This window comes from Trachurus trachurus, assembly GCF_905171665.1.
Source record: "Trachurus trachurus genome assembly, chromosome: 12".
Classification (NCBI taxonomy): Eukaryota; Metazoa; Chordata; class Actinopteri; order Carangiformes; family Carangidae; genus Trachurus; species Trachurus trachurus.
In genome coordinates, this window is record NC_139908.1 from 14,348,222 (window position 1) to 14,359,166 (window position 10,945).

Consider the following 10,945-nt stretch of genomic DNA (forward strand, 5'->3'; position numbering starts at 1 on the left):
TAACCTCCTACACTCCAGCTTGTTCTGGTCCCAGATAGCTCAGGGACAGACAGTACGAATGCTTCCCCTGGATGTTATTTCCCACAGATAAACTTTTTATAGCTATAGACTGTAGTACACTCAGGTGTGTATTTCTACAATCAGTTGATATTCAAGCCTCCCACTACCTCCGTCACTCACAGAAAGGCCCGTGACCTGGTAACAGACCCTTGAGGATTAGAATGAATCAACTGGAAATGTGAAAGTTTTGATAGTCAAGTGTTTTCTTCACTTGTCTTTGTGCATGTCTATCTTTATGGCTCTCATCTCAGTCTCATAATAATATGTTTTTATCGTTGCTCAATAAGCAGACAATCTGACAAAGATATAAGACATATCTTAAATGTAGGCTACCCTAATTAAATGCCTAAATATTATATAAGGAAAATGACTGACTCTAGTACTATTACTCAGTAATGCCTGGATGTGAATAGAAACTGGTGTTTCAGTCTGTTCTTCACTGGAATTAAACTAGTTAAATGAGCACTTATTTGATTTGGACATTGAATCTAAAATGCCACATAGTGTGAATATAAATCATTCCATATGTATTCCACACAAAATGTATTTGTACACTCATTAAAAACAGATAGATTCAGAATTTCAGTGATTACAAAAAAATATATATACTTTGAATATGTAATACACTGTAATACATTAATTTAAAATGTGTCTTAAAGATAAGCTAATTGAAAAATATAAACTATAAGATATTGAAAGATATTTTATGATTGCATTACATTGTACGTTGTCTATGTTTCGAAATTCTGCAGGATGTAGCCTTCTGTATACTGTATAGATGCAAATGGATGCATAATTTATAAATTGTTGTCATGTAATTCCTCTATTTATTGTATAAACTGTGTGTTATATGCATACAGTATGTAATTCAAATATATTCAAATATGTGTGTGCTTATATATTTTGGGGTTATAGACTATAATACTTGGCCATATTGATGCACTTGTGGCTGCAAAGTAAACTGAAACATTATTTGCATTACCCCCTAGATGGACTAGCTGCTGTGTTTTATGAATGGATGTTATTTGGAAGACACCCCCCCCCCCCCCCCCCCCCCCCCCCCCTCCCCTCCTTCTCTATGAAATATGACAGTGCTCTGGTTTGTGTCCCGTGACAATCTCCATGGTGACTCTGCCGTGTTTGGACCAAATACATTACCCACCTACCACCCATTTTCTTCCATCTGTAGCAGCATTCACACAGACCACTGGAAGCACAAATCTTCACGAAAGAGCCTCGGCCCATGAGTAACTGCGGCCATGAATAACCTATGATAGCACGTACGCATATCATCAAAAAACAGTCAGCAACGTAACCACATCCAGATGGACCGGGCCACTTGTTTCGACGGTGTAGTGCTGCTCTGAGGCTGCTGTGCATGTGGTCATGTTTTGCACCTTCTCAGCAGCTGAGGAAATAGGAGAAGCCTCCTTTGCTAGATGATCGACTGCTGTATCTTCTGCAGGAAATAAATTACATGATCATTTGACATGTAGCCAGAGAGAGCAGTTGAATGTGATGCTTCTCAGATGTGAGACAATCATTATTGATGACAGAAAAACTCAAATCTTACTTGATATTATGAATACTTAAACCAAGTCCCAGGATTATCATTTTAAAGAAAGTTGAATAATAGCTATGTACTATATGTCTCAATGAATATGAATCGGCAACACACACCGTTTGATTTGATTTAAATTTGGTTTGGGATATGAAAACAAACAAAAAACATAAGAAAATTCGACTTGATTTGATTGTTGCTTGTAAACTTCACAAACATGAATCATAGTACTTAATGATTAGATAGTTTTCTTTCTTCAGGCTTTATGGGACCATGTGGGGTTGTTTCTCCCACATAGGGTCTCTATATTGATGTAGACCTACAAAAATTAAAGCTTAGCCTTAAAATAAATGATGTAAGACAGGATGAATAAAGTTAATATAATGATATCGTCTTCATGTGTAACTGTCTAATAACTTTTGAATTCCTACTTTTCACATACACTCAATACTTTCATATTAAAGATGGGACTCCACACTTTAATGTAGTATTCATTATTTTAATTCAAATTAAATGTGCTAAAGCTGCTGAAGTACAGAGGCAGAGGAGAGGAAAGTTTGACTGTCCAAATATTCCCTGTCTGGACTGTATTTCTAACTGTAAATAAACCAACACTATTTATAACAAAATAATAAATCCTTAAATCAAATTTACCGATTTGAATGGTTTTGTTTAATGAATCTGGATAGTAATATTTGAGGCATGTATCGTCTCAATCACATTGCATCTTCATCAACATCAGAATATACTGTAGGCCTATAAGCTATGTCAGTTTGTTCTTCTGCTCAGTAAAACTGGCCTGCCATATGTGGAAAGAGTGGAAAACTCCTGGGGCTTTCACACCCATACTGCACAGTATTTTACCCTTTAAAGAACAAATTTGAATTTCAATTGCAAACTTCTATTTATGGATGTTATCAAATCTTGTGTCTGAAAATATTGATATTGACATTGTTTTTACCAAAGAAATGAAAAACAAGAAGCTGAAAAATTCAGGAGCTCAAACTGGGAGCAATCCAGACTTAACACCAGCAGGAACATACGGTATATCGACAAACGTTGAGGGCCTAAGATGGTCACATCAAACGGATCTCATTCAAAACTGTGGTTACGCTGACTGGGCACTGGGTCTCCACATACAGACCACAGCTCCTCTGATAATACAACCCCCATCTCAATGAGCTGTACTGTCATTCTGTATGCGGCTGCAGTTTCTCAGATGTGGTCGTCCACTCGAGCAACGTGTAACTAACTGTGAATGAAGACATGACACTGAATTTTGCCTTATTCACATTTGTATTTCACCATCAGTTAATAAATGTGTATAGCCATATATCAGTACTCAAAACTCATTTTAGCAGATTATTCTGCCAAATACACTTAAAAAAAAAGATCCGGTTCAGTGGATCATTCTTTACTTTACTCTGTGACAAATAGAGTTCAGTAAATGATGCTTTTCTCCTGCAATTCACAATCACACAAGTCACCATGAAACTCAAGGTGGACTGGGACAAAGCCTGCGTTCATCACTCAGTCTCTCGTGGTGTCCTTGATCTCCAGTCTCTCACAGAATCCTCCCTTTCCTCCTCACAGTCTCTTCTTCATCTTGCCTTTCTTCTGTGCGCCGCGTCCGAACCCTGACTTCTTCACCTCGCTGAGCCACTGTTTTTTCTTGGCGTGGAGCTTCTTACACCCGCCGCTCTGCAGGAACTGCTGTTTGTCCTTTATCTTGCGCTGCTTCAGGATCTGGTCGCGCGACTTCAGCTCTGAGCGCACTCCTCCTCTGCCTCCTCCTCTGCCGCCTCCTCCTCCTCCTCTGCCACCTCTGCCGCCGGCCATCTGCTGCGGTCGCACGGGGCTCTGGAAGTTAGCGCTGCCGCCACGACCGCCGCCGCGACCACGGCCTCGGCCTCGGCCCCCGCCACCACCACGACCCCCGCCACCGCCACGACCTGACACACGGATGACATTTACATTAAGATTTGTGCTTGGAATTAAAGCTTTCCTGTATGTTATCTTAGCTTAGCACAACCAATGACATCTAACATGTTAATCAATGAACTTTAGGGAAGCTGAAAGGCGGATTCGATCACCATTGGACAGAGCCAGGTTAATTATCTCATATTTCCACTCTTTGTGCTAAGCTAAGTAGCATCTGGTTGTAGCCTTATATCCAACATCAATACTCTCATCTAACTCCCAAAAGAATCCATCAGCTGTAATTTATTAGTTAGTTATTAGTGTTCAAGTTGTGACTAAAGCTTCTCTTTTACCTCCTCCTGGCCTCCTCCCTCCTCTTCCTCCTCCTGTTTCTCCATCCGAGCCAGACCCTGCATCATCCACCTTGTATTTTTTCTTCCACTCCTCGTAACTGTCACATCGTTAAGGTCAAACTGTCAACAACGCGGCCAAATATCATCAAGCGTGCGAGCGAGTGAATAGCAGCGGTAACAGTAAATAAGTACACAGAGACGTTCGTTGCGTTGGAAGGATACAAGTTCTTCTTGTTCTTCTTGTTACTGATGACCTGGCCGCCATCTGTTCTAATCTTCCTCTTCTGGTCCTCCTTTCCCGAGTCCCTCACGAAGCGCTTCTTCTTACGGTCCCTAGAAGTGACAGTGATAAGTGACAGTTAAATTATGGGGGGAAAAAGTAAATAAAGAGAGGGAAAGCAACAGATTTAAAGGGGGTGAGGGAAGTGAGAATTTTCACCATTTCATTATGTTCTTGTGCTGGTTCATCCTGTCTCCTTCATCTCCCATGAGGTCCAGGACGGCGGTGGAGGCCTGCTGTTCAAAAGCAGTGCCCTCTCCAGAGAGACTTAACCTGTCAGATAACAACAGGCATGAGTCACAGGTTATAACACACAGATGAAACATTTTAATCACGTATGATGTTACACATTTAATCCATTTAATGCCTCACCCTCTCTCAGAGTCGAAGTCTTTGGGTCTGTAGGGGATGTAATACTCCTCATCTTTACCCGTCTGTCTGCTTCTCTTGTTCTTTGGCCGTCCTTCCTCATTTTCCTGAGGCCCTCTTCTCTTTCCCCCTACCACCTCAGAGAACACCCCCTGGTGGAAACATGAAGAATTACACTCTGGTAAACCATCATGTACATATTTTTTTACCTATGAACATGTACTGTATGTAGCAGAGACGCTGAAATAGAATTGACGCACATCAAGCAAGTGTGAACTTTTTACAGTATGAAATGTATTTTAGAGCTGAAATGATGAGTCAGCAGAAGAATAATCAATTATTCTAATACACCACAAACTGACGTTTAAGCATAAATGCTATAAAAGTCACTATTTCTGGTTTTTGGGACTCTTTATCTAATGAGTTAATAAATGGAATAATTTGGGTTTAAAAACAGTTCAAGACATCTTTTAGGAAACTTTTTAAAAACTTAAACACTGATCATCTAAATAATTTAATTTATTAACTGATACCGAAAGTCTCTTCAGTTCAGTTACAGTTCAAAAGTCTTTTCACATAAAATGGATAATTAGATCAAAGTTATTTTTTTCCTACTTGAATGTGGGAACAGGCTCTCTCACGTGCAAAAAAAACACTTCTGAATCAAGGCGTTAGAGTCTCTGACCTTTAGGTCCTCCTCCTCCTCCTGGTCCATGCTGTATGGGTAATCTTCATCGTCAGCGGTGGCTTTGACGGGCTGGTGCAGGGCGCTGTCTGCAGCCAGGTCCTCTTTGTGTTTGCTGAACTTGTCCACCAGGCGTGTGTCTTTGGAGCGTTTGGCCCGCATCACCTCGCTGGCCTGTGTTTTACTGCTGGAGTTGATTTCAAAGATGGTCTAGAAGAAAATGAAAGGAGATTTTTTTTTTAGGGTTTTATCACAGCGTGGAACTTGTTGCCCAGGAGACATCTGCATTGTTACCAACTGTCACTCACCGCTTTGGATTTGTAGACCTTGATGGCATCCACTATCTGAAGGCGCTCTAGTTCCATTTTCTCCAAACCTGACCCTGAAACAACATTGGTTAATATCCGTTACCAGCTGATCATCATCATCACCACATTTGTTTGTCCTCCTCTGAACCGACCTAGTAACGGATGCACCGCCATGTTGGACAGGTCTGTGTTTTTGACCCGTCTGATGGACTCTGGCGCGGGGTTAGGTCTGGATTTGAGGTACTGCTTGTAGGCGTTCTCCGAGACACGCTGCAGGTTTTCCAGGTCCAGCGAGTTTTCGTGAGCCGCGGCGAGGTGGGAGCCCTCGTCATCCAGGATGCTCTGAGGGACTCGGCCGAACACGCCCTCTGAATCTGCAGGAGAGAAGAGGTTTGGACGGCACGTACAGACAAGACAAGACAGCGATGAATAAAGCTTTTTACCATTTGACTTCAGGCTCAGATGTGCGGTACACCAACCCATGAGTTAATCCTTCAGTTCAATACCTTTTGTGTGTTGAGGCGTGGCAAACTGAACGGGCCTTCCCAGGAAGAGGTGAAGGTCGTAGACAAAAGGCATCTCATCTGGACAAACCATACTGTAGGCTATACCACTGCGACCAGCACGTCCCACACGGCCTGATGAGAAGAGACAGGTGAATATAATCATGTATCACATTAGCTTGATCACTCATTGCATTAAGGACGACCTATTATGCTAATTTCAGAGACTTTTAATGTGATATTGGACCCCAGTGGGGCACTATTGAAAGTTTTGATCGATAAAAAACATGATATGGCATTCCCACGTCCTCTAAAGCAAATATCCAACATTTTAAACATATATATTAGTCTGAAAAGCTGACTTCTAAAGACAATTCAGGATATGCATCTCACTCACCAACTCTGTGCAAGAAGAGCTTGGGCTTCGGAGGGAAGTTGTAGTTGATGACATTGTCCAGCAGGGGGATGTCTATACCACGGGCAGCGACGTCTGTCACAATTAGCACCATGGCTTTCCGATGCACAAATTTCCCAATGTTGATCTTTCTGGCAGTCTGATCGAGGGCGCTGTAGATGTAGGCACACTCCAGACCTTCTGTAGTAAGCAGCTGGAGGTCAAAATGAAAAGGAGGATTTACAAATGACAAATGTGTATGAGGGTACACTGAGGACAAATACTGTACACACAGATAGTTTTGAAAAGAGTTATTCTTCCTCTCTGTATCCCACCTCCTTGATGTACTCTACGTGGTGTTTGGTGGCCACGAACACCACCGTCTGCTCATGAGGCTTCACCACATTCCTCAGCAGATGGAGCAGCATCGCCGGCTTGTTGTCCATGCGCAGTTGGAAGAAGGACAGCTGATGAAAGACGAAGTGACAAAGAGGCACATTTCTGGGTAAACAGTACACCAAAAGGTTTTGTTTACAGTAGTCCCCACTCATCACATGAGGAGAGGATTACACCCGAGGGCATCACTGTCTGAACAAGTCAGGGCCATGTCACATCAGCTGTTCTGAAATATGTCAACAAATAAATGCACAAAAACATACAAACCTTTGCTTCTCATTAAGAAATACGAAAACCAGAATTACCGCCTCAAGGGTCGTCTGCCTCCGCTACACAGATTAGTGTGCAGGTTACATCTTTGTTTATTCAGAATCATATAAAATATCAACTACTGAGTTAAATTTGGAATGTAAATGTTTGTACCAAAGTTGAATAAATCCCCTCAGAGATATATGTTCTTTTGTGAGGTCACCACAAACTCACTAACTGAACATCACTTTCCTATATACTGTGCATATAATTTATTTTTATATTATTGAAAGTGTTTTTATATTGTATTTTTATGGTATTGCTTGTTTGCACTGAAGGGGGGGCTCTAATTTCGTTATACAGAGAGTATAATGACAAATAAAGGCATTCTATTAATTTGACCTTTGCCCCTAAAAATCTAAATAGTTAATCCTTGAGTTTTAGTGAATATTTGTGCCAAATTCGAAAAACTCCCATCGAGTCATTATTGAAATATCATGTTAAATGCTAATATAATCATTACGTCTTCAATTCATCATCCTGTATTATTTTTTTTTTTTCTATAAAACAATAAAAGCATGTCTTCCCTCTGATGAAACACAGTTTTAATGGGAAGTACAATCAAAAGACATTAGAACTTTATTTCCGGACTTGTTACATTTAGTAAAGAGACCTGTCTTTACCTTAATCTGGTCACTGAGCTTCGAATCCACATCCAAGCGAATCAGCACCGGTTCAGTCAGCCCTGGAAAAGGGTTAATTTAGTTAGTCTGGGCTTTAAGCACCAACGTGCGGATGAACCCAACGTGTAACTGATTCAGAAACCTCTTAAATCATAGTGGACGCATGTAAAACAGGACTGAAAATAGACAGGATGAAAAATGTCAAGTTGATCTCACCGGCTCTGGCGAACTCCACCAGCAGCTTGGGCAGAGTGGCGGAGAAGAGCAGAGTCTGTCTGGTGTCTGGAAGCCTCCGGATGATCTCCTGAAGCTGATCGGCAAAACCCATTTCAAACAGCCTGAGTGGAGGAGAGGCAGGGACGCATTAGTGAATATCCAAGCAGTGTTGTAATAAATGAGACAAAGGTAAATGCTGCGTTTTCTCACCTGTCGGCCTCATCAAACACCACGTACTCCACGCTCTGCAGCTTCAGGTTCATCTCCTGGATAACGTGCATGAGACGACCGGGGGTACCGATGATTCTGGAGGGAAAGAAAATTACAGAAATTCAACATACAGTGCATGGATTGGCCGATACACCACCTCATTAATATTCATATGTTTGATGCAACACTCACATATCAGGGTTTTCATGAAGAGCAGCAAACTGATCATCCATTCTGGAGAAGAGAGGAGGTGCTGGCTGTAAATTATTCCACATTTTAAAAGGTACGAGTAAACAAAGCAGCTGTAAACTAACAGGAGTCGTTACCTGTCTCCACCAAGGATCAAGGCAGTCTTGAGTCCAGTGAATCTTCCCAACTGCAACACCACAACAAAGGCAAAGCATATAAACTATAAATCATCAACATGTACTTGTGTAGAGTAAACATAGGTACAATCAGTCTGCTCAGTCTGACCTCTTTTGTGAACTTCATGGTCTGCAGGGCCAACTCTCTGGTGGGGGTCAGGATGAGGGCCCTGGCTCCTGTTTGGGCCTGAGGCGCCTTCAGCTTCTCAAACATTGGGACAAGGAAGGCAGCCGTCTTACCGCTGCCTGTCCTGGCCATGGCTACCATGTCCTTGCCATCCAAAACCACAGGGATGGTCTAAAGTGGGAGAGAGGGAGAGAAAGGTTGGCTATGACATATTGTCCAGTGTGTAGTAAAAAAATGTTTTATTATGGGATCATGAAGTAGCACTGACCTTTCTTTGGATTGGGGTTGGGACTTTGTAACCTTTCTTCATGACCCCCTTGTACACAGGGTAACTGAGACCTGAAATCATACAGTAAATAATAATGTCATCATCAGATCAAATGGATACATACAGATTGTGTTAAATGCACTGAGTGCACAGCGAATGTGCAGCCCTATCTGGACCACTCCTCTCTGGCTCTTACCCATGGACTGAAAACCTCCCGACTTCTTTTTCTTCTTGTTTTGTGCTCTGACCAGCTCCCTGGTGTCAGGCTCCACATCTGACGGGTAGTCTGACGAGGCAGGGAACCGTGGCAGTTTCCTCCCTGGCTGTGAGACCAATGAGAAAACACATCCCCATCTTGTTAACAACATGACAGAGGTATCAAGTAATGCCATAAAAGATTCATGTAGAGTCTTAATCTTGACACTGAAGTTTAAAAATTATGCTTGTTTTGGGGTAAGGAAGCGTTTGTTAGAAGGAAATGTTATGCAGTGTTCAAGATTTTGAGGATTACTAGGGGGATACATGTACAGTAGTCATCTTGATGCATCCGCTCTCATGTTTAATTCAATTACAAGATAACAACCTAAACAACAGTGACACCCGTTGCAAAATAGCGCCTCTGCCTCCCAGAAGGTGAATGTTTTATTTCAGTTTTTATGTCAGCCAAGGAGGGCTATGTTTGTGAAGTAAATATTGATACTGAGGCATAAAGTCAAGTTGATATCATGATGATAATATGTGAGATATAGGTAGGGATCTACAGGCTCACAACAAGAGCAGTACTGGTGTTGTGGTAATAATATACACAGAGTAACCCCATTATTAGGTCCACCTGTACTATTTTATGATGTCCAATTCAACCACCCTGACATAACATCAAACAGTACAACGCGAAAATTGAATTTTATGTTTATTACTGAGGTCATACTTAAAGGTGGTGTAGTACTGGGCCACTATATACTGACAGGTGTTTCTGATTTCTTTATCTTCCCCTTTTCATACATGACGGGAGAATATTAAAAACACCTTTGAGTATAACACAGCCAAGTACAACACCACAATAATACAATATGACCTCAGCGCTTTGTCATATCATTTAATGACCACCTCTACAACAGTATTAAGTAAAAACTGAACATTACAGGCATCATAAAAGTAGAGTTTATGGCAGACAAATTGGACGGGGTTACATTAGACTGTACAGACGTTTATAATTAAGTTAACACACGGTAATATAACACTACAATGAAAACAATGCATGTTATTCTATATAAAGACAGCCATAAACTAGGTGACACCCGTTGCAAAATAGGTAAACTAAACAGTGAAGCTGTAATTATTAAACTGTGAATAAATGCATTCATAAAATAATATAAATTGGATAAATCAGCAGCTGTTTCTAACTTGACAGATACAGTACCTCCCGCAAAGTGGTTAACTAATATTTTAACAATGACAGTAATACAATTGTGCATTACAAGCTCAATGTGTTATCTAAAGATTGTTAAAATTTCCGCAGGGGGCATCCGGATTTGAACCGGGGACCTCTTGATCTGCAGTCAAATGCTCTACCACTGAGCTATACCCCCGTCTGCCTACACAGTAGTCAAAGTCCGGTCCTGTAGTCAAAACAATAAACCTATGTGATCTATTTTATTGTCCTATTGTGTGTGTAAACATCAATATTGATAAAAGGGGACAGCACTGACCGAGTATGTTGTGTTTGAGTGTTGTTACTTACAGAATCATCGTCTTTAATTTCAGCAGCAGCCAGCTCAAAGTCTCCGCTGTCAGAGTCCGCCTCCGGCTCTCTGCTGGCTGTGTGTCTCTTCCTCTTCGTCATTTTCTTCTTTCTCTGAGCCATTGTGAAGTTTGAACACCTTTTTAAAAAATTCTTCGGTCGATAACTTTTCTTTACGAACTTAGCAGAAAGAAAAATAGCTCACGCAACCTCAGCACACAACAACACGGTGGGCAGACATGTTGGATACACGTGTG

At 41.4% G+C, this 10,945-nt stretch overlaps 1 protein-coding gene across 1 annotated transcript; it reads right to left on the reverse strand.

The window, feature by feature from the left end:
* Positions 1-2,219: 2,219 nt before the first annotated feature.
* On the reverse strand, positions 2,220-10,945 carry ddx54 (DEAD (Asp-Glu-Ala-Asp) box polypeptide 54). The gene is made up of 20 exons (XM_083984113.1): positions 10,689-10,945; positions 9,144-9,270; positions 8,948-9,018; positions 8,662-8,850; positions 8,514-8,563; positions 8,380-8,421; positions 8,188-8,283; positions 7,978-8,099; positions 7,762-7,823; positions 6,769-6,900; positions 6,437-6,647; positions 6,043-6,174; positions 5,689-5,910; positions 5,537-5,610; positions 5,229-5,438; positions 4,547-4,695; positions 4,334-4,447; positions 4,117-4,227; positions 3,895-3,992; positions 2,220-3,573 (listed from the first exon to the last, which is right to left on the reverse strand). Exons 1-20 carry the CDS (start codon positions 10,809-10,811, stop codon positions 3,209-3,211), a joined length of 2,700 nt encoding a protein of 899 aa, XP_083840239.1. The 5' UTR covers positions 10,812-10,945; the 3' UTR covers positions 2,220-3,208.

Excerpts from the sequence above, each read along its gene's own strand:
- ddx54 (XM_083984113.1), bottom strand. The coding sequence starts at position 10,811 with ATGGCTCAGAGAAAGAAGAAAATGACGAAGAGGAAGAGACACACAGCC. Across the intron at positions 5,911-6,042 it reads CACGCCTCAACACACAAAAG|ATTCAGAGGGCGTGTTCGGC; the intron begins GTATTGAACTGA and ends TCTCTCCTGCAG. Across the intron at positions 4,448-4,546 it reads GACTTCGACTCTGAGAGAGG|GTTAAGTCTCTCTGGAGAGG; the intron begins GTGAGGCATTAA and ends GTTATCTGACAG.